This window comes from Python bivittatus, unplaced genomic scaffold (assembly GCF_059951505.1).
Source record: "Python bivittatus isolate LINGU-HERP-01145 unplaced genomic scaffold, Pbiv_v1 ctg000080_np1212, whole genome shotgun sequence".
Lineage (NCBI taxonomy): Eukaryota > Metazoa > Chordata > Lepidosauria > Squamata > Pythonidae > Python > Python bivittatus.
The window spans coordinates 3,368,027-3,393,871 of NW_028277035.1; the positions used below are offsets into that span (position 1 = coordinate 3,368,027).

Below are 25,845 nucleotides of genomic sequence, written 5' to 3' on the forward strand. Positions count from 1 at the left end.
CACCGCCTGGAAGATTCGAATCGAACGTTCATACACGCAGAGAACACTGCAGCAACCAATCAGCGGGCAAGGAAAGCGTGGAATTGAACGTTGAGGCACCTCCGGCTTTCCCCCCTGCCCACTCCGATCCTCTCCACATGCTCCTCCCCTGGATGCTGTTGTTTGTGGTGGTTTAGCTGCCGAGGATCTACGAGAGGGGAAGGGGAAATATCAACATAGCCTTGTTCCTGCCGACTGAAGCTAGAGAGGCCGAGAGGCGGCTTGGCTCCAACCCGGCGCGGGTTAGCTTAAAGCCTCCGGAACAGAGAAGCCGCCTGGCGTTTCGGGGTGGAAGAGGAGAAGGAGAAGAAGCCTTTGTCGATTTTTTCCTCCCCCCAAAATACGAATCCCCGCCGCCACCACCTTGAGTGCGTTTGGCTCTCCTCCTCCCTTCCGTGTTGTGGTTTCGCTTCTCTCGCCATGTCGGTGAATATGGAGGAGCTTCGGCATCAAGTCATGATTAATCAGTTCGTGCTGGCTGCGGGCTGTGCGGCGGATCAAGCGAAGCAGCTACTGCAAGCTGCACATTGGCAATTTGAGGTGCGTTGCGAGCCTTTCTGGTTTTCCTCCTCCCCCCTCTTCGCCTTCCTTCGCGCGAGGCGAAAAGGAATCACCACGACCACCCTCCCCGCCTACCTAATTTTTCTGTTCTGGGTCTGGGGTCGGTGGCTACGGTGGTTTAAGGGATGTTCTGCTGCCCTGCCTCCCGCCGGGTGAGACGGGGGAGCCTTTTCCTTGGCACTGGGCATGTAAACAATCCATCAGAGCCATTTTAATAACTACTGTCTCTTTCTACAATGAGTGCCTTCCGGGGCTAGGAATGTGCTAGGCCTTTGCGTGTTGACTAATCTGTTGTTGCTGCTGGTCGTGGGAAAAAGGGGAGGGGAAGAAGCGGGTGGACAACATTAATATTCTCGAATTGGCCAAGCAGAGAGAGTGCAGGACGCGTGACCACACAGCCTACTTGCGGGGAGGCTAATTTGATCATTCGGACTGAGTAAACTGCAAATATTCCTGCATGGATAGTGCAAACATCCCTGTAAAAAACGAACAGTAGGCCATGCCTTGGCGGAGTGTGAAGGCTTATCTTGCCCACCCATCCCCCTTCACTTATTTCCTGAGCGAGGCACCAGATTTGGTAGCAAAGGAGTATCAAGAAGACTGTCCCCCCACCCCCGGTTATTTGGGGAGGCAGCGGGGACATCAGTTTCTGAGCTGGGCCTGCTAATATCTCCTCCTTAGTATGTGTGGTCTTTATTTACCTAGAGAAGAAACTTGATTGTCTGCTGAGATGTGGTTAGAAATTCTTGCTTTTAAAGAAGTGCGTTTGTTTACATATGGCCGAATCCTTCCCTGGTCTAGCCACAGTGTTTTAAATATGTCCTCTGTTTTGATTTACAAGACTGGAGGAGGAAAAGATTGGTTTCAGCCAAGCCTTTGGCATCTACAAGATAAATGTCTTTGTCCATTTCTGCTGGGCATAGCATTATACTTACAAAAGCTGTTGGCTTGTCTTTTGCTTCCGTGGAGCAAATCCCCCTGCATCTTCTTTTAAAACTACACACTTTTGTTCATCTGCCCTGATTTTTCAGTGTTAGAGGTAGGGGCTTTCTTATTACATTTTAAAATGTTCTCCAACCAGCTTTGTTCCTCCTGTGTGGGGCTACAGTTCACTTCATCCCCATTTGGAGGATGGCTAGAAAAAGCTCCTGTGGTCTGTTGGCTTATGGGTTGGAAGACCTGGCTGAGGCTGAAGGTGATGAGCTATGTATACATTGTCCTCTTCTGCTGGGTTTGTGGTTTCCCTTTTTTCTTCCTTCCCCAAAGGGAGAGGAAAGAAGATTAGCATTGTCCTAGGTCAGTGCTTTAAAAAATGGGGGTGGGGGGCAGTAATGGGCTGGGCAAGAATCTCTCTGTAAAAATATGTTGCTATTCCTGCCCTCCAACTTGACTTTTCCCTTGGGGTTGTAGCCCCTTGTTCTAATAGTAGGCTTGTGTGTTTGTTTTTTTAACATAGACGGCTTTGAGTGCATTTTTTCAAGAAACCAACATTCCCAACACCCATCACCATCATCAAATGGTAAGTAGTTCAAACTTCTCAGGTTAATATTGTTCTTCACATCCTCCCCCCTCCTTTTGTGAGCACTGGAAATTTACATTGGGATGTGCTTGTGTGCTTTTTTTTTTTTTTTAAATGCCTTGGGTCTTCCTTGTTTCCATGAACAAATCAAAACTATCCTTAGCCTTTTTCCATACACTTGGAAAGCCTGTCAGAAGGAGAAATGAAAGACCATGCTGAGCAGCGCTTGAGTTGTCAAGCCATGTAAATATGAGGAGGAACTCCTTGTCTTGGATATGCAACGTCTGCATAATTTTACACAACCTTTGATACTGGGAGGGAACAAGAGCCTGCAGCCAGCAGTGGTTGTGCATTCAAAGCTGTCAGCTCTACAGACAGCCATATTGCTCTGCAACAAGAGAAACACAGACTGCAAATGTAAACAAGAGCCAAAATGTCTGCCAGGAAACAGGGACTTCTGCTTCTCTCACCCTCCCTCCCTCCTCTGCCTCTGCCTTTACCTCATATGGATTTGTTTAACCATTTTTATTCTCCATAATTACTTAAAATCCAGTGAGTTTGGAAGAAAGGAGGAAATGCTGGCAAGATTTAGCCCCCCCCAATCTTTATTAGCATGTTTCGTCTAAACTTGAACAAAACTTTATGTGACCTTGGCTGAGGGCAGGGTTTTTAGCAAGTAAAGGAAGATTTAAAAAAAAATTTTTTAGGAAAGTGAACTAGTATCGTGTGCAAGGATAATAGTAGATACAGTCTAAGCTGCAGCATTTCACTTCTTGTCTATTGTTTAAGCCTATGTATGCTTTAGAAGGGAGAAAAAAATTAGGAAGAAATCTCTCATAGAATTCTAATGTTGCTTGCCTGTTGTTGGCTAATGTAGATTTTTCTATCCTCAGAGCATTTTCAACATTTATCTGCTAATGTATGCTTTTAACTGTAGACTTCAGACGGACTTCATAATTTGACTAGATGATACAGAAATCTTAAATTTATTCAGATAACGACATTAGATAAGACAGTATTTCTCTTTTAGAAATACTTGTTAAAGAGAAAGTTTATGTTAGGAAGTTACATATTGTAAAGTTTAGGAAAATGTAAATAATGTAACTGGTTGCATCAGTGAGCTGCATTGTAAAAATATCTAAAAAGCTTGTTTTTACGAGTCTTTTTAAGAATAAATCTATATAGAAAATAATGAGCTTTACTGCATTTCATGTAAAAGAACTTCCTGCGTTTTCTGAAGTTGAGAGGGACTGCAACTATCAGATTTCAGGGTTCTGCAACTGGTGTTCTATCAAAAAGTCTTGCACTGATTTCAAATGCTTATATGGGGGAGGATGCTGGGCATGGCGTACATGGGTGATTGTACTTTAGAAACTAGGACATAGCAATATGAACAGAGTTTTATTAGAGCCAATCATTTGGACAAAGAAAGGGTTCTTCTAAGTACTTAATGCAGAAGTCAGCAACATGCAGGGGCTGCAACACTCATTTGGACTCACAAATGAGTCCCTGAACCTGGGTGATTTTTAATTTTGAAAAATCCAGTCTTTTTTAGAAGGCTCATCCAAATGTTGAAGGGAAGAGAGAAGGTGCCTGAGCCATTATATTAAATAGTTCATGGGGTCTGAAAAGGCTCCTGATTTCTGGTTTAATTCATGTAATCTGTTCTACCCAGGTATGGGGGAGGGGGGGAATGCATACAATGTGTAATTAGTGAATTACACATATATGAGTGTGCACAAGTTCATACATTTTCTTCCTCTACTAATGTGGTAACAGAATGAAGCATGGTAGAGACTCAGAACATAGTATGTTCATCAGTTTGCTTAGAGAAGCTGGACAGATAATGATTTGGGTTTCTGATTGGTTTTTAGAGAGTGGGCATAACCTGCTTTATATTATTCTTCAGAATCACAGAAATCTACCTTAGATTATTTAGCCCTTTAATTGACAGTGGGTCTTCAGGTAGTGAAAAATCTTTCTGATTACCTGTTCTGTCTCTTTTTGAACTGGGGATACTGGGAACCTACAGTGTGAAAAGTGTGTGCTCTACCATCTGAAGAATAAATGTTACAAAGAATGTAAAACTTTGCATTTTGCTTAGAAAAATATTACCAGTTCTGCAGTCTAAAACAGCCTTTCCAGGCAGTATAATGTGGCTTCAGAATATTTGTATTTGTTTATATAGTTTGATGGTTCTATTTATATTCCTGGGGGGTGAAATTCCAGGTTTATGCATAGTTGCGTTCTCCCCGCCTCCCCCCGTGAAGTTCTCTGCAAAAACGATTGTATGATGTTGGCATGAAAATTCAAGCTGTGCAATAAGAAACTAGTATAAGGGATAAATGGTCTGTATGAGATTGCCAAGTGGTGACAAATGATTCATAACTGCCCTGGAAGCTAAAACAAGCAGCCAGTGAGCTAATTTAAGTCTGCTCTTTTAAACCTAAATGTGAAAGTAGATCTCAGGTTTGCTGTTGAACTTGAAACATGGGTGCAGCATCCTGGAGCAGCTTCCTGTGTGACTTGCAAGGAATCCTAGCCCTTCCCAGTGAAAGGCTCATTGTGCTCAGTGAGAACTGGTTGACTTCCATAATTCCTAATGATTTCAAAGCAGTGGTAGGGAGGTCACCCTGGATTCCGTTCCCGTTACTGCAGAATGGGGTTCCTGCTGAAAGCAGACGTTCCTACAAAAGTTGTAATGAAAGCAATTTCACCCCAAATTCCAAGAGTTTTCCGGTGTTGGAAGCAGCCATAATGAATTAGATGCCTTCCTGACTAGAGTGTTTTCTTCAAAATGCTATTGCATGGATGCTTTGGATTCTCAACTGTCATTACCCCACGTCCCTTCCTGCCTGTCTTCTCCCCACTTATCACCCTTGCTCTTCCTGCCACACTTGTCCATTTCTGTTTCAAAGCCCTTATTTGGCCAGCAGTAGGAGTCCTTCCAGTTCAAGAACCAAAGTTGCAGAACCTCTGCACCGAGAGGTCTCTGGTTGCTGAACTTTGCAGGAAAAGAGCCTTGGGGAAGATGGACCAGCAAGGCAGCAGTTGGTAGGAAGGGGACAGCAAAATGGCTGTGGGGCTGGGTGCCTTCGAAAGGCGCTTTTTGCCTCCTGGGGGTAGAGTTGATTCTGAGGCAGCCTGCTTTGTTTCCCAAGGGGCTGCATTTTTGTATTTTGCATTTTTGAACAGGTGTTGATAGTGTGGAGGGAAGCTGACGATGCCCTTTTGCATCCAATTCCTAAGTAGAATTTCAGTGAATGATGGAGGTCTCAGTTAATAATATCCCAACTCAAAGTCAGCTTAGAATATTCGGGAGCCTTTCATCTTGTGCAGCCCCTTGCGCAAGTCAACAAAGTAGGATTTCAGATTTGATTCAGGGTGTTTGAAATGCTTAGCACACAGCAGGGGAGCCTAGTTCAGTTGAGCCTGTTTAATTGGTTTTATATCCAGTCCTTGGTGCTGGGTATCCTTCTGCGCATATTGCTAACAAATCCATTTCTGGCCTTTTTTTTTTTTTTTTTGATTCCCCCAAAGGAGGTTACCGCTATTAACTATTATCTGCCACTTAAAGTACACATGCCCACATAAACACACACATGCGAGAAAAGCCCAAACTGAGGAAATATGCAACAGGCAGAAGAAATCCATCCTCCCATCTGGCAGTTTTAAAACCCCTTGTTTCTTTTCTTTTGTGTGCATCTTGTCCTTTGCCAGACCCTCCCATTTATTCATAAATCTGTTTGTTAGATGCAGTTTTCAGCCAAACAGAATTGCCTGTGAACTGCACTGAGACAGCAGGACCCATTCTTGCATGCTCTGGAATGTTTCTCCCAACTGCTGAGCATTAAAAGAGTTTACAGTTCCTGCATTTGCCAGGGACAGTTTAACAGAGATTGCAAACAAAGGATATCCTGTCTCCTCTGCATGGCTATCTTCACAATTCCTCCCTTTCCCTATCTTTTTATAACCGGTTACACATTAATCAGGAAACTAATGTTCAAGTTATGATTTGCCCTGTGACTGTTCCCTTTTGCCAAGTGTTATTCACCTACATTTCTCAGTTGCTTCTCAGATTAATGTGGTACCTGGTTTTGTATTCCATTTTTGCTGCTTATACGCCATTCCCCAACATAAACTAGAAAATTCATAGTTTGTGAACAGAAGAGAATTAAGAATTAAGGAAGATGAACATAAGAGAAACTTTATGAGATGCTTCATTTGGAAAATAAAAAATTATAGGTATCAGGCAGGTATTTGTTGCCAGTAGCAAGGAATAATGGGAATTGTAATGAAAAATCAGGTGGCTGCCATGTTGGAGAAAGCTGATTACTGTACACAATCAGTGAAGAAAATCTTGCAAAGATGCCACAGTATAGAAAAACTTACAGAGGGAAAAATCTGTATCTACTATAAGTTGTGGGTAGATATGTTACTTGTGTCGAGACATAATAGATTACCTTCATGCCATGACAAGTAAACTGAATCAAACAAAAATTCCCATTTGTGCTTTAGATACTTTAAAACATTTGAAGTAACTGTTTGATATAATTATATTTTTATACCGAATGGTCTAGAAAAATGGACGCTGTAGCATTGGCAGGTATAAGCCTGAGCAGACCTTTGCATTGAAAGCCAGGGGGAAAACCTCACCCCAAGATCATACATCTCTCTACTAAAACTCGAGGGGGAGGGCAAAACAGAGAAGCAGAGATCGTGCTTTAAATACAGAAGGTCCAAAGGTCAGTCGCTGCATTCTCTTAATGCAATTCTGCCTGGGGAATTCTGGGAGTTGAAGTCCACATATTTTACAGCTGCTGAGGTTGAGAAACACTGAGTTAAAGGACAAATAGTCCGGGATGGGACCTCTGCATATCGATAGGCCACTGGTGTTGTTGGGAGAGAAAGTGTCAATTTTTAAAGAAAATCAGAGGGCAAACCCAGTGAAAATCACGCCCCTTTTTTCCACCGTGCGCTGAAGGGGTTTGGATTCAGCAGAGTTTTCTGCAAATTGGGTCGGAAAGTCTTGACTGCAAGGTGTAATATAGATCACATCCTAATATTTCTTCAAACAAAAAGCTGATAGCCACTAAAGAAGTGGTGATATGGAATTTAAGGTCAGTTTATAATCAAATGTATTTGTCCTGCAAAAAACTGAGCCAGCTCTATCCTTCAGATGAATTACCTGGATGTTGCAGTTGCTGAGATCCCAAATTATGACCCCCTTTATGACTTAATTATGACATAAGTAGCATAAAACGGTAGTACAAGATTTTTGTAGGGCTCCAGAATTCATGATGTCCTTGGATTACTGGAGCAACAAGTAAGTCCTGGGGCCTATGAATGACCAGCTTCTTGGCTCAATTGTTATGACCATGGGTCTGCGAAGATGACTTTGGAGGGCACCAGGCTGAGGAAGGAAGATAGAAGTACATAAATTAGTGTCTTATTTATGTTTTGACTTCCAAAAAGGAGCAGTGTGTTATCTCTGGCTAACTTCTTATCTAGAAATGTCTTCCTTAATAGGCAAAGGAATTCTACAGTTTATTAGTGTTAGTGACAGAGTCTGGTGTGGGGAGTGTTATGATGGGAAATGTAGCTCACATACATTGTTCTCCCATTTTGCCTCAGGCAGCATGTGAGGTGGGAGACCTTTTCTTCATACCTACGTGGAGCTGAAATGGAGCTTTTGGTATACCCTCTTTATGCTTGTCCCCATCTCTTCCCTGTATTCTGCTAGTAGGGTCTCCATTGACTTTTGGAGGGTGGGGGCAGCCAGTCTCTGCCACCAGATCATACACTGCTTCCCTTATCTGGCTTCCATTGTTCCATTAGTGTATCTGAACCCATGACCATCAGGAGGACTTGGATTCAAGATTTTCTGTGGTTGGAAGGTTTCCAAATCAGTAATGTATCTTTGATGCCTCTATTATCTTACAAAACCCTATCCTCCCCTCAGAATCTGCTCTTGAAGAGGTTATGCTGCAAGGGGAGGGAAGATCTTTTTTATGTCCTTCCTCTTTCCATTCTGTTCAGGAGATGCTCTCACCAGCAGAGAAGGAGCTGAATCCAATTCTGTAAGCGTAGAGTTTGTTTTAACTTCTTTATCTGGGTTTAAAAGTTGAAACCTAGTGATTAAAAGCAAGCTTCATCATGGACACTTTTAAGATCTGAATAGTTTAAGATCTGTTTTCCATGATTTATACTAGTTCCTTTTCTCTACCCAGTTTTGGGGTATGTGCATGAACTGGAAGGGTTGTGCTGTTTTATTTCTCTTCCCCTTTAGCACTAGAATGATGATTCCAGAGTCTCAGATGAACATAAGAGGAACAATGTGGCACAGAAATGATGGATTATGGCCAGGTTCCAATCCCTGCTTGGTCATGGAACTCATTGGAGATGTTGGGTTAATCATAGGGGTCTCAATACATGAGAAATCAGCCTACCTTGTAGAAGGACCACTCTGGAACTACAATCAAATTAAACATGGTGGTTCCAACATAGCCTTCCTTAAAAAGATGCTCTTGTGATATGTTGTATTGCAGCTCCCATCTTCCCCTATCCATATGGGAGCTGACTAGGGGTTATGGGTATTGTTATCCACACATCAGGACAGAAACAAGTCAGAGAACACTGCTCTGACACAGCCAAGGGATACAACTAGATTGCTAACTACATAACCACAGAATTTCTGTCTCCTTTCAGGCAGATCTTTTGTGGTTGATCGTCAGTTGTCCTGGCCTCTTTGTTTCTGTCGCAGGCATACTAGGCAGATAGTGAACAGTGTAGGATGAAGGCACTCCAAACATTTTATTTCATTCTGTACAATACAGTATTACAGATGAAGAACAAATTCTGGATTGCTCTATATCTTATTTCTAAATCTGCTGGGGCTGTATCTACAACCTCGTTGCAAATCAGTTAGCCCCCCTCCTTTTCTTTTTTTGGATGCTACGCTTCCCACATCAGTATATAGTAGTGTCATCCTCAATATGCATGCCCCTTCACATATAGTTAATATATTTATTCACTTCTTTTCATAGATATGGCAGACAGACAGTTAAACTTGTGTCATTTCATCTCAGAAAAAAACCATTATTTCATCCTCAATCCAGTGAACTCTTACACATATTCCTTTCTTGGAAACAACTTTCTAGTATTAATGGTTGACTGTAGGCTTACCTAAGACTGTCAGTGACTCAAAAATTGCTAAAGGTTTTGGTGGTGAATGGAATGCTAAAATAATACAAAGTGGTACAAATGTGCTTAGTTAATATAGTTTACATAAATTACAAAATTTATATTTTCTTAGCTGGAAATGAGAGGTGAGTAAAGGTTCTCTTGGCTCCTCCTAAATTTACTTTTTACTGTTTTGCAATGGAGACTCACATGCCTGCATCAGAAGAATATTTTCATAGACCGTAGGTTAGTTGTGTTAGTGTCATAACCTCCAACTAGCCAACAATTGCATATGTAAAGGCCTTTGAAGCTCAGTTACCCTCAGGCTGGATTCAAATACTGGTTTTGCTGGAAACTTCACTCCTTTATGGATAAAACTCCTCTTGACCAGAGTCACGCATACCTGATAATTTCCGCTTTATCTATGGGGCACCCTCTAAAATCTTCACTAGATTCAGAATAAAGTGGATAAAGTCCTGGCTGGTGTAGGGCTGAAACAGGTTTAAAGTAGTTCCAGTGCCTCCCTTTGCTTTTGCAGGCTTAAGTCAAAAAACATTGGGGTTGACCTATAAAACTCGATGCCAAGCCATATAGGGCATCTCAAGGACTGTCATCTGGGAATTGTGTTCTTCTCAGCCAGCTAAGATTAGGAAGGGTATCTGAAATTTAAGCACATTGGCAACCCTGGCCTTGGAGTGTCCACATGCCTGATGCCAATTCATATGTCCTTTAAGATTCAGAGGAAAATGATTTTTTTTAACTCAAGAGAATTAATATATTTAGTTGTTAGCTATCTTAAGTGCCAATTGGTGAAAAGTATCTCTTGTTAGACTGGCTATTTTATTCTGTTTTATTTTATTTCTCCATATATCTGTGTGTTCTACATTTTTTAAAAGCTTTTTTATGTTTTTTACAAACAGGCAGAGTAACCTTGCTGAGAATTTTATTAACAAGCAGAATAAAAATACTCAGCTGTTTTCCCTTGTACTCCAATACCCAAGTTTATTTATTTATTTTATTGATTGTGGTTTATTTTCTTGAGTTATTGAGTGCAGTTAGGCTACATTTGAACATAGCTGCATACCTGGCTATGAGCAAAAAAGAAAGTTTGAGGGTGGGGAGGGTTGTGCATTGTATCGTTTTAATACTAAGTTTTGATCAACCCAGCAATGCTCTGGGTGGGTGCACTCCAGACACTTCAGTTCCTTATTGAGGTCACCGTTTTCCCCACTTCAAGTAGTTGGGGCTGAGCAGACTTTCAGATGTTGTGTGTGTCCTGCAGGTGCTGTGTTGCTCAAACCAGAAGTCCATTTGTTGCCTTTGTGTTCTTAGGATGGGCATATTTGATATTTCTGGCAGAGTCAGCACAAGAACAAGTGCCTAGGTTTCCATCTGATTGCACTCTCTCTTTCTTGTCTCGCCCTTTTCTTCCTCCTTTCTTGCTCTCTGCAATGTTGAAATGTCGATGATAATCTCTATGGGGCAGGACCATTTGTGTGTTTACTTATGATGTTCTGTAAAGCAGTGGGTACATTATTGGTGCTGTATAAATAGCAAGTAGAGTCAAGCTTTTTCATGATACTCTGTGTCAGCATGTGCATTATGGTATTACTATTGCTAACCTAATTAAGGGTTGTAGTCCCCCCCCTCCAGACTCTCCCCCCTGAGGGATTATTTTAAAATATCAAGGATATTTAATATGTTTGTGATTAGAAGACAGGTGTAATATAGCCAGAGATCAGATTGACAAATGATGTCAGGGGCAGGACGTTACTTTGGGTTAGCTCATAACTGGAATGGGTTTTTTAATGATACAACAAAGAAGAAAATATTAGAAGTGAAACAAGGATTAGCATCACCGCTAATCATCATTGTCTTATAATCAGGTAAGGGAGAAAGGAGACGTGTATGTTTTTTGCATCAGTAGGGAAAATTGTCCTGCAGTGTCTTTAGTGATAAGGAAGTGAGCAGGGGGGATTCTTGTGCATGGACTAGGACATAGGAGTTGAATAGTCACAGTCAGTGGCCTGCAGTCACCCGGGCACAGCAATGTGGTAATGACTTTGGTGGTTAGAAAAGGAAACTGAGAAAAAAAGTGTTTTGGCCATTCTCCCTTAAAAACTGAGCCATTCTTACATTCTACTTGCACCATCACAGGTGGGAAAAATTAAATAGGCCAGCTCCAGAAGGGAAGGATTTTAATCCTTACTCCACAGTAAAGGAAAAATAAAGGTATTTTGCAGGGCCTTTTCAATTAGGGAGCTAATTGCAAGGGGCTGGGAACCATTGAGATGGAGTGAAGGATTAATCATTCCCTCTCTGGTTCTGATCTCTTGACTCAGCTCAGAATAAGGAGGAAGATGGGGCATAAAAGAAAGCCATGGCTACTTATCAAGTTAACTTTGGAAGATTAGTTGAGGATTGAAGAGAGCTGAAGAAGCCAAGAAGTTTAGTGGAGGCTTGAAAACAGGAAAAGGACACATTGAGAAGAAGGAACAAGGGGCAAGTTACCAAGGAAGCGAACATACAAGTAAACTGGAATTGTTTAGATCATGGGTTCTCAAACATTTTGGTCTCAGGACCCCTTTACATTCTTAAAAATTATTGAGGACCCCAAAGAGCTTTGGTTTATGTAGGTTATCTCAATCAGTATTTACTCTATTAGAAAGTAAAACTGAGAAAATATTTATTTATTTGGCTTTGTGGACCCCCGAAAGAGTCTTGAGAACCCCCAGGGGTCCCCAGACCACACTTTGAGAACCAGTGGTTTAGATGAATCTCAGCTCACTCTGAATTTTGCCTTTCTCACATTGAGTGAACTGAGATTCATGGATGCTAAGAATAATAAAAAGTGCCATTTTAAATACATTCAGATTAAAAGAAAGAGAAAAGCATCAGGATTTCAGTTGCCAAGTGAAGATGGCAAAATCCTAAGAGACAAAAACAGAAGGCCCGGCCTGTTTCCTTTCTTTCCAGAGTTTAGGACACGTAATAATGGATTAAGGTTACAGGAAGGCCGATTCTGGTTGAACGTGGGGGAAAAAATCCAATAGTTAGAGCAATTACTATGGCAGGTGGTAGGCCCCCTGTTAGTGGAAGTCTTCAAGTGAGGATTAGATAGCCATCAATCTGAGATGCTTTAATTTGGATACCTGTACTGAGTAAGGAATTGGAAGGGGCCAGTTAGGCCAACGAGTTCCACTCTTGATTCTATGACTTCTCATTTTGGACTTGAAAAATAGACAATCAAGGATGTGTTGATGTCACATTCATCTGATAGATATTCTGTAGATGTACTATCTCTGGGAATGTGGTTTGGAGCCTCAAACCCTTGACCTTCTTATAGGTCATTTGTATGAATCGTGCATATGTTGGTGCAAGAGGAGAAATCTGTTATTCCACTGACCTACCTTGCTTCAGTTTCAGTAGACTGATCATATGGCTGTACAGACTGTGTATCTGGTAGGATGCAAGGGGTTGGATCTTGACTGCCTTGCACAGTTGATAGCAGGTGGAGCAGGAACAATATAAATGGATATGGCAAAGGCAAATGCTATATTTACCAAATAAATTTCTTTGAAAAATAATTAAACAGAATCTGCCTTCAATAACACTTCCTGTATCATGGGCTTTGAATGATCACAGTCCAGCACAACTACTTATACGCTTTACTATACTGACCTGCAAATTATGTTAAAAAACCAAAAGCATATTGAAGTTGTTGAAGAGGCTCATGGATTGTGGCCAGAGACAATTAGATTGACAAATAGGAAGTGGTGCAAGCTAGAATGAATAATTTAATTTATACGTTAGAGGTGATGTTGAAATCTGTTCAGCCACGCTTGAAACTTTTACATTGAGTACTGTGCACATAAATACTCTACTCTGCAGTTTCATATTATAAAGGCCTGGAAGGTCACATTCTGCAGCCCCACAAGATCAAATGCAATGTCGAAAACTAGAAGCTCTGTGTGATCTTTGATGGGAAGAAGAGGCTCGTTCCTTCCATGGATAACAAAATCCAAAGCCAAAAGAACAATATTAGGAAAACTCTTTGCTTAGGCCAGACGTCACTGAAAATGACTTTCCAGCTAAAGCAAGCAAGCGGACAAGCCAATCAACTCATAATAATCTTGGAATTAGTGTTGGCTTGGACCTCAGTATAGTATAATGTTTGCTTTCTGTTTAACTGCAACATTTCTCATTCCAACATTCGCAAACCTCTGTGGTACAGAATGACATTGTGTTGTGCAAAATGTTTCCTGAATGTTAGGGACAGCAGAAACTTGGTGTGAAAAGAGCACATTCCTTCTGTGCAGAAGATCAGTTGGCCCCTTTGTACAATTGAGCTTTGCCAAGTCAAAAATCTTTTATGGCAAATGCATAAAAGTACATGGTGCACCTATATCAGGAAGGTGTGCTTTGACTGCAACTTCATGGGACATGGCTATCAGATGCTTATAGACACGAATCTTCAAACATTCAGAAACTCACTGGGGGAAAGGACCACGCTAGCAGAGAGCAAGCTTATCTGCTAATTTATATAGGGATCCTCCATTTTCTGAACTTTTTAATCTTATCCTCCAAATATATTGTAGTTTGGATTTGGTTTGGTTTTGGTTGCCTTCTTTTTAATTCATAAAGGTATTTTATTTTACAATACATTAATTATGCAGAGTTGCTGCAGGTTCAAATGTTTGTTTTCTCACATAGATAGTGATAGCACAATGTGGACTTACGAAAAGCCAGAGTTAAGTAACGTGATCATTCTGGCACACGTAAATGCTTTCACACAAGAAATGCTAATTAATATTTCCTTGGTTATTGATGCTCTTGGCAGTTTTGCAGTTTCCAGGTCAAGATCCAGAAATAAAGGTAACTGATCTGTGATGTTTGTGGGTGTCTGTGTGCATAGATACAAATGCATGTGTGTGTGAGAGAGAGAGATAGTACAGCAAGCAATTTTTCCCTGTTTGGACTGCTTGATGTGTTTCAGTTGCCTGGTGTTGTTAAAGAAGACTTTGCCCTCCTTGGGCAATTAAGCTTATTTATGCAAGAGAGGCCAAGCCTAGTTTTTCTGCTTATTTAGCCTTAGTTCTGCCTTCTGGTGCTTTGAACTATTGGCCGTGGTGGTTGGGCATTCTAGGAGCTGTAACCTATAACCCAATATATTTGGAGAAACTTCTGTTAAACATTTCTCTTCTTTGCAGCAGGAAAAAGTCCCAAAGAGAACTGTGGTAGACTAGCCATCCCATAAACTTTAGCGATGATGTCTTTTTGGTGCCACAAAACTCAGTCCATTGAATTGTTTTTGTTGATGTTTGAATAGGACAAGCAGGAAGGTTGAGTCACATACGTGGAGCATTACGCAATAGCTTCCGCTTTGCCGAACCCTCTTTGTTGTGACAGGCCCCATTTTTCCTATTCTCGGCCTGCTGCTTCCAGGCTGACCAACTAGATGGGAGGATGGGGGTGGTTCAGCTGGGACAGGCAATCTATCCTTTTTAATTTAATTACTTTCACAAGCTGTAACGCCATATTTGTTCCATGCAAATAAAGTGAATTGTCTGGCATCTCGTCTGGATGGCATGTTGCTCATCAGAGGCTACCTGTAAGGGCTCACTAGCATTTTTTAATCATATGTTTTAATCACCTATTTTAATATAAAATAAAAATGATTGAGAACAGGGTTTGGGCCTCTCCTCCAATCTTATCCTAGTCCTTGGTTGGCTTGTATCCTCTGTTTTTCCTTCCAGGCATTTACCATTCCACAGCACGCACCCATATATTACTGTACTTTTATTTGTTAGATTTGTACCCTGCCCTTCTTTCATTAGTCCAAGGCAGCACATGTAGCACTTCTCCCTCCTGCTTTTCCCCACAACTCAGTGAGGTAGGTTGGCCTGAGAGAGCATGATTGGTCCACAGTCAGCCGGTGAGCTTTTATGGGTGAGGGTGGATTTGAATCTAGCTCACCTCGTTCTAGTCCATCACCTTAACTCCACAGCTCACTGCTCTTTCATTTTGTTCATGGAGAATAGTCTACATTTTTCCTTCTGAACCTGCCCTCACCATTTCCCCACCTCCCACTGGAAAAAGGAGGTGTGATGTCACCAATTTTTTTAAAAAAACCATCACCCTAGCACCAGGCCTGCAATTGAGAACTAGAGTAGGAAAAGTGTGTGTGTGTGTGTGTGTGTGTGTGTGTGTATTTGAGAAGTTATAATTAGAATGTTGGCACAGAGTGGTCACTGCTTACCAGGAAGTGAAGAAGCTTGATGGGGGAAAGACCTTCTGCAGCCTTTTGTTTTGGCCTCTCCAGAGGGTTTGTGATGATGCAAGCTGCTGGCTGAATTTGTTTGTACACGGGAAGGGTAAGCTAAGACGATTATCAATCGCTAAGACGTATCACAGAGCCGATGTTGTTTTCTGTTTTGCAACACTGAGTTGTTACATTGCCTTCTGGCCCAGATCTAGTGACGTCCTCTCCCTCCTGTTGGCTCGCCATGGGCAAGTCACAGTTTATAATGTTGACTTAGCAGAAACATGGTTTAGCTGTAAGCGCCCTTCAGATGAAGAACTTCTATAAAATATATGTTTGTAGATAAGATAATTGTCTATATCACATATAATTTAAATATCCTTCTTCAATCTGGTTTCTTTCAGATAAGTTGAGTATCAATAAAGCCACGTTGCCAAGAGCATATGGGACTTGAAGCCCAACACATCTCTGGAGGGCCCTAGGTTGGGAAGGCTGCCTCAGATTATTCCACCTGTGCAACAGATTGTTTTGCTTTCGCACGTCTTCTCTGCCCCAGTCCCACCCCACATGCATTTATCTGAAGGGTCATGGCTGGGAAAGAGAGAGATCATGGACTTGATTGGTTGTAAGAAGCTTCTTTTGGCCCTAAACCTAAAAAGCAGACACACTTTTTATATTTTTCTTTGCACACGTCTTTATAGACCCACACCCATATGTATATGTTTATGTATGTGTATATACCCAAACAGAGATGCTGTTGCCTAAACAAATCTTTTGGAATGTCTCTCTCTTCCCTTCTGAAACATTTCTCTTTGATGTTGGATTTCTCCAAGCCGTTACATGACTACAGTGGCTGCCTTGGCGGCCGGGGTGGGGGGGGTGGGGGGCGGAAAGAGTGGTAAGAGGTCAGTTGTAACTCATTCAGAACAGCAAGATGGAGAGGAGCCACCGTTGGCTCGTTTCGTAACTGTTTTGTTGTGGTAACGCTGCTGCTCTGTCACTATGCTGTTGTTAATGTGGCCCCGGCTTTCTAGAGAGGGCAGCTGTACTTCATGTTTGATGCTAATTTGCCTTTCTTAATGTACTGTTCTGTTTTTGCTGGTATGCTTCTGGGGGAGAATATCAGCATGACCCCCAGACCCTTCCTTTGTGAAGCAAGGCTGTGGTTTTTGTATTAAGGACGCGTTTGCCCAAAATTTAAGCTTTCTCTTCTGGGGTTGGAAAGAGGGCAAATTGGAACCATAAAGAATAACAAACATCAAAGAACTCATGAGCATCACCTTTAACAACACTGAAGAAATGGGATTAAGCATGGCTAGAAAACAAGTGGCAAGACGTAGCCAGCTTTGGCTGATTTGAGAAAGCTAAGCAGGTTCAGGCCTAGGGCAACACTTGGCTGGGAGGTGGCTGTGAAATCTGAACGTTGCAAGCTAAGCTGGGAAGTAAAACAACAACAGCAACAGCAACAAGCAAATAGAAGGAGGCAGTGGTAAACCAGTTCTATATTGTTGCTGAGAAAACAACAACACAGACCTGCCCCTAAAGTCACCAGGCTGTGGAGCTTGCACTTTGCAACCTCTGTTCAGTCACCTAGAATTCTTCCTTGTGTTTGACCTTGAAAGATTACATTGTTAGCTTAGCCTAGCAAAGGGTGGATAGCAATTCAGAATATGGAGGAAGGGATTGAAGTGGCAGAGGGAACCTGAGCAGGGTGAACAGCAGAAGTGAGAATGTCTGCAGTCTTTGTGATTTCTGAAAGCCTTGTCACAATACAGCCCCAGCTTGTAGCCCTGAGTATGTGAAGGGACCTCTCTCCTGGCTGTATTAGTGATTGTGGGCTGTGATACTGCCTCGGCTGCTGTGTATTTTAATTTTTACATTTGTCGTAATTATTTTGACATTGTTTGCCACCCAGGGTCACGTGTTGAGATGGGCAGGTGTACAGCAGTTAAATAAATAAACAAATAAATAAATGTTCTTTGCTACTTGGGTAGTTGCATTTTGTCTTCTGCCATGAAACACTTAACAGCTTGTCTATCAGTTTCCACAAAAGATCTTTTTGTGATCCACTATCATAATTCGTTAGTCCCATAGTAGTATTTAAATAATTGTTAAGTTCACATTTGGAAATAAGTCAAAACTCTGTCAAGGTTTTAGATCAACATTCCTTTTTCTATGGTACTCTAATTATTCTCAATAATATACAGGTAGCCCCTGACTTATGACCATATGTTTAATGACTGTTCAAAGTTACAGTGTCTCTGAAAAAAGTGACTTAGAACTGGTCTCACACTTACAACTGTTGCAGCATCCCCCCATGGTCATGTGATCAGAATTCAGGCACTTGGCAACTGGCACATATTTATGACAGTTACAGCATCCTGAGGTCACGTGATCACCATTTGCGACCTTTCCAGGGGGCTTCCAACAAGCAAAGTCAATGGGGGAAGCCAGATTCTCTTAACAACTGCGTGATCCACTTAACCATGGTGATTCGCTTAATGACTGCATCACTTAGCAATGGAAGTTCCAGTCCCAGTTGTGGTTGTAAGTTGAGGACTACCTGTACAGTTCCTTTGTGATGCTAACATGGCAGGGGACTGTGGTTAGATGCAGAATGGAATCACATTCTTTGGCTTGATGTAAAAAAAAACTCCAAACATCTCCTTTATGAGCCTGTGCTTGTAATGACAGGAGCAGTGGAGGAAGGCAGCTTTGATGGATGGACAACTGGTTATGAGAGAGCAAGAGATTGATTTAGTGAATAAAAAATGAATGTGTGTGGTCTGGATCAAAATGATAGGTTTGGGTATACAGCATTGTTTGGAAGGAAGTTAGAAAGAGAATGTACATTGTATAATGACTCTGCGGAGCACCACATGTAAAATTGGTGCTGGAAGAACACACTATAGGTCACTTAATAAAATTACTTGCCTTAAGGCAAATTACTCTAACCCTCACAGAATCTTTGATCAATCTCCTCATGGATTTTCACCTGAAAGTATGAGGATTTTAATTTTTTAGAAAACTACTAGCAATTCCATCCTCCTTTAACTTTAAAAATATGCTGATTATCTCCACAGCCTGAAGTTACATCAGTGTGATGATTCTACTTTCCTTCCTTTACATCATGGGTGGGCAATCCTTGGGTCATGTACCCCCCCAGCAACACACACCAGGCACAGTCATAGGATTCTGCTGCTAAATCGATTGATTATGTGCCACCAAGTCATTTTCAACTCCTAGCAACCATATAGATAGATGGCAAAATGGTCAGTTTCGGGTGGCACATTTTTCTCTGTTAGGGAATGAAGGATAAGACAGGATTGGTAGCAGGAGGCTTCTATTCCCATCCTTAAAGCCTCCTACGAACATGAACAATGAATCAGGTGGCATATATATCTAAGAAATAAATTTAAATGGCCTGGAAATATACCACTAAATGTCATCCATTTTGATGCTGAATGTTGGTGGCATAAATTTCTTGCACTAGGAAAGAAATTAAGGATGGGAGCGGAAGACTTTTGCTTCCCAGAGTTTTCCTCCCTTTAACCCCACATGCCAAAAAAAAAAAAAAAAAAAGTCTGGATGTTTTCAGCCACTCCTCTTCTGTGATATCATAATGGCACCCTGCAGCCCACCAAGATAATCTAGAAGCTGAAGCTTAGCTTCTAAACTTTGTCCATCCTTGTCTAGATCCTATATACAAATAACAGTTATTCTGCAATTGTTTCTTGCATAGCAACCCCCCCCCCCCATGTGTAAGAAAAAAGTACAGTATTGAGCTTGGGGAACCCCAGGGTTTTCAGAAGTCTAAAACAAGTTTAATGCAAGATCCAGAAATAGCTCAGTAAAAATTTAGAATAAGGGCTGGTGGAACAAGGTGAAATTGGAACCAATCCCAGAATAAGCGTACTGAAGAAAAAGTTATACCCTGAAATGTTTTATATGAGCAAGGACACTTTTTATATTTTCAGCTGACGGGAAGCTGTTGTAGCTGTTCCTCAACTGGATGGGAGGCAAATGAGGTCCAGTCCATAAGTTTAGTTCCTGAAAGGATGTACAATTCCCCATCTTGTGTGTAGAAACGATCACAAAAGACATTTGATAAATGGAAACATACAGAAGCCATTCCCATGGTATGAAGTAATTGCACATCATATCTTTAGAAAGACAATATTGGACTGGTTGACAATTGCTGTTTAGGAAATACAGTGTTGTGTAAATAGTGGGTACATCTCATTATGCAGATTCATCGTAGTGGGTGAGGCAAGGCTTAATATGCATGCATTATTGGCAGGCTTTCAGCCTCTTTGGGCTGGAAGAATTTCAGGGAGTGTTGTTTTTAATGGGGTTGGGGAATAGGCACACTTGCCCTCCTTTACCCCATTGAATGTATATGACTAGGGAGCATATAAGTCTACCTGCTTTTCAGCCTGTTTTATTTTATAAGAAGAATGAGGGCAATGCATGGAGTGCAGTGATTTGGTACAGTTCCTCTGTGTCTGTCCTCTACCCTATAGATTCCTCTGCCCTATAGCCTTGTGTGGTTAGCTACCCAGAATGAAATGGTAATTTCCTTAGTGTGCCATTCCAGCTAAAATGTGTCCTTTTCTCAAAAGGGAGAGAGTCTAAGGCCTGAGAGGGTTCACCCTCATTTACAAAAAGGAAAAGAAAACTTGAGTTGGTATAACATAGAAGAATTGGGAAATGGAATACAGGAGGTCTACACTCATCCTCAGAACAAAGGAATATTTTGTTTTATTTATTTATTTATATATCACATTTATATAGCCGCCCATTTCACACAAAGCGACCCTGGGCAGCGTACAACAATTAATAAAACAACAAGCAAATAAAAACAGGCATATAAAAAGACAAAAATTATTATTAAAATAAAACATTAAATGTTAAAAAAATAGGTTTTAAAATATACAAACTCCACGGAGAGAACAGAATATCAGTTACAGGAATAGCTTGGGCCTAGGGATGGCTTGTGTGAATTTCACCCAGCAAGGAAGCTGGGTGGTAGCACTGGGAAGAAAAGGGTGCATTGCATAACTGTCAGGTGTAGGCTAGGAGACCTGCCTCTCTGATGCTCCAAGTTGGTGCACCTCTAGCTGAGGACTTGAATATAGCTTTTTGAAGACAGAATAAAGGAGTAAGAAGGTGTTGGAGGATCTGAACAGTTGTGAGGGCTTTAGACCAAATCCAGGCTGTGCTGTCAGAACAACAGAATGTTGCCAAAGCAGTATTGAACTGCCCAGTTAGGATAGCCTGAAAAACATGCCCTCCCAAAGAGTCTGGGTGGAGGCATTAAATCCTGGGATGGGGGCATTCTGGAGGAATCTGCCTGGTGCAGGAGGGGGAGGTGAGGGAGGATTTCTTTGTCCTGCAGTTTATGGAGCCAGAAAATTATGACCCTCCTCTGCTTCTGTTGACAATTGCAGTTCTGCATCTTGATTAATAATTCTTAACATCCTGTTGTCATCAGGCAGTAGATTTGTACCATGTGCGTTCAGCAGTCTTGAAGCGTATTCCTACATTGGGTATATTTATTTCAGGGTATGATCGCCCTGGAATAGTTGGTTTTTAATGCACAGTAAAGCTGCCATACATGAAGATAACACCCTTGGAAGATCAGGCACAAAATGAGTTTCTGTATCCTGAATTGAATGACAGAATGCAAAGAGTGTGACAGAAAAGATGGTGTACCTCATCATTTCAGTCATTTCATGGCTGTCTCTCTGTGGACTGTTTCTGCAAGGGGAACCGTATTTGCTGCAACTGACTCTTGTGGTAGCTTAAAAGTTTTAACACCCTGCTCTCCCTTTCACCTACTGAAATGACAGTATTATCATTAATTAGATTGTCCAGGTTGCTGACCCCTTTTAGAACTTAAATTAGGACGGAAGTTCAAGACCATTCCAGTTGTTAAATTCATCAGAATTTCTGTAGCCACAAGAGTGTCGTTTTAGGTAAAAGAGTTCCTTGAGAGAGCATCTAAGTAGATTGCAAAATAGTGGGACCAGACTTGGGGTGTGCACAAAACAGAAAATATTTTATTTGAAACCTGAACCAATCATACTGCAGAAATTCTGCTGAACTGCTTTGGATCAGCCACAGTTCAGCTGGGGGGGGGGGGACTGGGCTGTTGGTTGTTCCAGGTGTTAGCAGAAGTAACATCCAGAAGGATCCCAGAGTGATTTTACAGGGCAAATAGAGCAAGATGGTGGGTGTTGCTCCCTCTCTACATGGCTTGTCCGCTGCCCCACCTCCACCACCTTCTCAGTGTCTTCCCTTCCCAGCTGTTGCTGATGTTTGCCAAGGAAACCCCCCAGCCCGGACTCCCTCCTCCACCAAACCACTTCTGTACAGAACAGTCGTGTTTGAATTGGTTCGTGTGTGCACCGAAACACCAAAGACCACATGATTTGGTTTTGGTACAAACTACCCCAAACTCACTCTTTAGTGCACAGATTGAGTCATGAAGGGGGTGTTTTATGCAACCCCAGACCCAGTGAAGGTACTGTATGGTAGATAGAAAAATGGATGGGGCAATTAATTGAGAGTGTTTCATTATGTGCATGATTCCAAACACCACCATATCTTGCTATTTCTTAACTCTCAGAAGCATCTTTTTTGTTGTTGTTGTTGAGAGCTAGATGGGCAGCAGACTTTAATTAAGAAGTGTGCTGCAGTGCCCAGGGCTGGAAAGGAAGCTAATGAGATACAATGATTGTGCAAGGGCAAGTCCAGGAATTCCCCCTCCCCGCAAGTGGAACCTGGTTATGATACAGTATACAGGAGGCAATCTTACACATAGGAAAATATAAGTGTCCTGGTAAGGGAGAGGTTACTCATTGGAGATGCCCATGACTGTAAGTCACCAGTTCTACAGTACTGTGTTGGGTTAATGGAAATTATGCAAAATATATTCATTAATGCTTGTTTGCCTACTTCATTTTGATGGCATAGTATATAGGGCTCTTTACTATTCTTCAGAATTATGTCAAGTTTTATTCGTGTTTGTGGGTCAGTGAAAATTTGCAGTATAACTTACCTATATGTTTTTCCTTGTGGCTAGATTATTCCTGTGATTTGCAATCCATAGGAGTTCCATCAATTCTCTCCAATTGCAAAAGACACTTAGCTTTAACTTTCACTGACTAACCAGCTTCAGGGACACCTGGAATTTATTTATAATCTGGGCAGCGATGCTTAACTCCTCTAATGCTTGATTATATAATCAATACTCTATTCATTAGAGTATTCATATTCATTCATCACTTTTGCAGTCAGTCACTCTTGCCTCCCTTATTCATGATGGAGAGTTTCAAGCTTCTTTCAGATGGAAGCTTTGGTGCTACGCTTTCTTGCCATAAAAGTCAGGCTTGAGGGAAAGCCAGATCTTTCCCTCCTCAGCAGAAGAGTAACTCTGTCCTTTGGAAACCCTGCTTGAATGCTGTCTCAAGTAAAGGGGCAATATGTGCCTTTTAGTGCTTGGGCTGTTCTTTGGTGACAATTTATTCACTGTTAACTCCAAGCTTATGGAAAGTATCATTCACAAGATTGCTTTCATATTAATGTCTAGTGGGAGGTTTTAACATTTTGACCAGCAACTAGATTGGTCAAGGGGACAGAACAGGATGATGATAGGCCAAGCTGTTGGCTCTTCTTGTACTGGTTTAAACAGGTGCTGCTTGCCCTTCTCCAGGATTGATGCTGTAACAGCTATTTCCACAGCCTGATATTCTTTCCTGCTGTTAATTTCTCTTTCCTCCCCATCTCTAAATTGTGCTTCTCAAGAAGATGCTTAGATGATAAACCTAGCTAGCTATTAGGTATCAGATAGAGCTGGATTATGACAAACATCTATTAATTTCTGAATTGCTGCTGCTGTTATCTTCCTTCAGCAGCATTTATAAAGACAAGAGATATCTCCTTCTTGCTTCTGAATATGGGGGATCCACCAAGTAGAATCTCCTTTCTTCTTTCCTTGCTCACCCCAGAACTGTGGGAAAAAGGAGTTCCTAAAAACCACAACCACATCCTACACTATAAGAAGCTTCTTGCCAAATTAGGGATTGGGACAGTGCAGCCATGAATGAGATAAAGGGCAATTCACAGGCCAATTGAATTGGTTATTTTTTAAAAAATATTCTGACCGCTTACTGACTGAATTGGATTCTTTCCTCTGCTTATCAAAAGTACACACGCAGGTTCCATTCATTGCCTCTGTGCTGAGACAGAGAGTCCCTTTAAAATCATTTTCAGAATCCTCAGAATTAGGGTAGTGAAAGAGTGATGAAAAGAAGGATGTAAGAACGTAGCTTTTAGTGTTATGCTTCCTTGAGATTCAGTTTCCACTAAAAAGTGTAGAGTATGTAATAGAGGATGGTGGGTTGATTTTAATACAGAACAGAAAATTGTCACTCTGTTCACTTGAATTAGATGTAAAAGGGGGAGAAGGGGGGTTGTGGTTCAGTATTCACTAGGAAAATACTAGGTTTGGGTCTTTGGGTCCAGCCTTTGCTTTGAGCTGCTTAATTGGGCTAGAAGATACTGTGTGTTTGGCAAGAGAAAACTACTGAATCTTCAGGGAGGATAGTTGTTGAGACTGGTTTAAATATTGACTGTTTCTTATTGCTTTGGGTGCTACCATATTGGTTCTATGTTGATCAGGTGATGGGAATCCTCAGTTATAATTCTGTTCTCTCTTCTTCAGATGTGCACACCCAGCAATACTCCAGCCACGCCACCCAACTTCCCAGACGCTCTAGCAATGTTCTCCAAGCTGCGGACTTCAGAGAATCTCCAGAGCAGCAATAGTCCCATTACGTCCATGGCGTGTTCTCCTCCAGGGAGCTTCAGCCCCTTCTGGGCTTCTTCGCCTCCCAACCACCAACCTGCCTGGATCCCTCCTTCATCACCAACCAGTCACAACCTCCACCATCACCTTCACCATCAGCAGCCCATGTGGCCTCCTGTGTCTCAGCCAGGGCCCCCCCAGCAGAAAGCCATGGCGGCAATGGATGGCCAGAGATAAGACTTAACATTTTTGGAATGGGAAAGAAGACGGGGCAGGGGGGAAGAGGATATGGCAAACCTGAGGGAGGCATGGGAAATGGGAGGGGGCTTTTTTTTTTCCTGAAGATCGCACTGGAATATTTTATAGTTTTTTTTTTTAATTGATGATATGTCATCAGTTATCCCCATGGTCCTTTTCTTCTTCTTTTTCTTCTTTTCTTCCCCTATCCGCTCTTCAGGAGAGTTAATAACTGGTCTCTTCTCTTTTTTAAAAAGAAAAAAAATATATAACTATAATATATAAATATATAAATATATCTAATGTATATACATCACGAATGAAAGCAACAGAATTGTAAAGATCCAGGTGGTATTCTAAGAACGCTGCTTGGAAGGAGAGGCAGCTGTGTTGAAAACAGAATAGAGGTGCCTCCCTTGAAACATGTGGATGTGCGTGAGGGGAGGGGGGAGGGGGGAGGGCTCAGAAATTGGGGCTCCCTTGTTTTTGTCGTCCTCTTCTTTTCCCATTGGTCCCCAGGGGTGGGGCAATACCTGTAGCAGCTAGATGGTTGAGGGGCCTTGGGAAATGAGTCATTGGAGGAAGCCACATGTCCAGAATCATAGCCGCCCTTGTCCTTGTGTGAAGAGACAAGGGCTGGTGTGGGAAGACGTTGCAGCTGAAACACAGGCACTTCAGAGGGCCTGTTTGGCAGAGGATAACCTGCTGAAGGGATCCAGCCACCATCCCCTTCCTCTCTGCCAACTGGGGTGGGTTTTTTGTAGTTAATTTTCTGCTGCAGAGGCTGCTCCCCAGAGTTTTCCTGTAGGCCACAGGAGAATCTGGAAAGAAATAGTGGAATGATGCAAAATGCCTCTGTTAGACGGTTTGGGGGCTTTCCTCTTCAGATAGCATGTTGAGTTTGGCCCACAACTTTGTGTACACATAAGAAGTCTATTTTTGCTCTGATGTCTTGGACAGGAGTTAATTAATATATGTGCACTCTAACAAAATAATTTTGATAGCCAGCTCTTTCTCCCTGTGCAGGCTGGAGCTTTTTTTCTTGCTGGTGTTCTGTTCTGTTTTTTTCCTTAAGAAGGGGGAAGATGCTCTAACTTGGGTATAAATTTTCATCCACACTCCCCTACTTTGGCCTATTGAAACTTTCATGATGGCTGCAACAGGTACATCCCAAATCACTGAAACTTGTATCTTAAGTACCATGAACTTAAATCTCTTCTTGCACTCCTTCCC

General features: G+C 41.8%; 1 protein-coding gene across 1 annotated transcript; it reads left to right on the forward strand.

Annotated features, from left to right (window-relative positions):
* Window positions 1-25,845, forward strand: UBALD2 (UBA like domain containing 2). Its single transcript, XM_007427230.4, has 3 exons — window positions 1-579; window positions 2,057-2,119; window positions 24,292-25,845. Exons 1-3 carry the CDS (start codon window positions 460-462, stop codon window positions 24,610-24,612), a joined length of 504 nt encoding a protein of 167 aa, XP_007427292.1. The 5' UTR covers window positions 1-459; the 3' UTR covers window positions 24,613-25,845.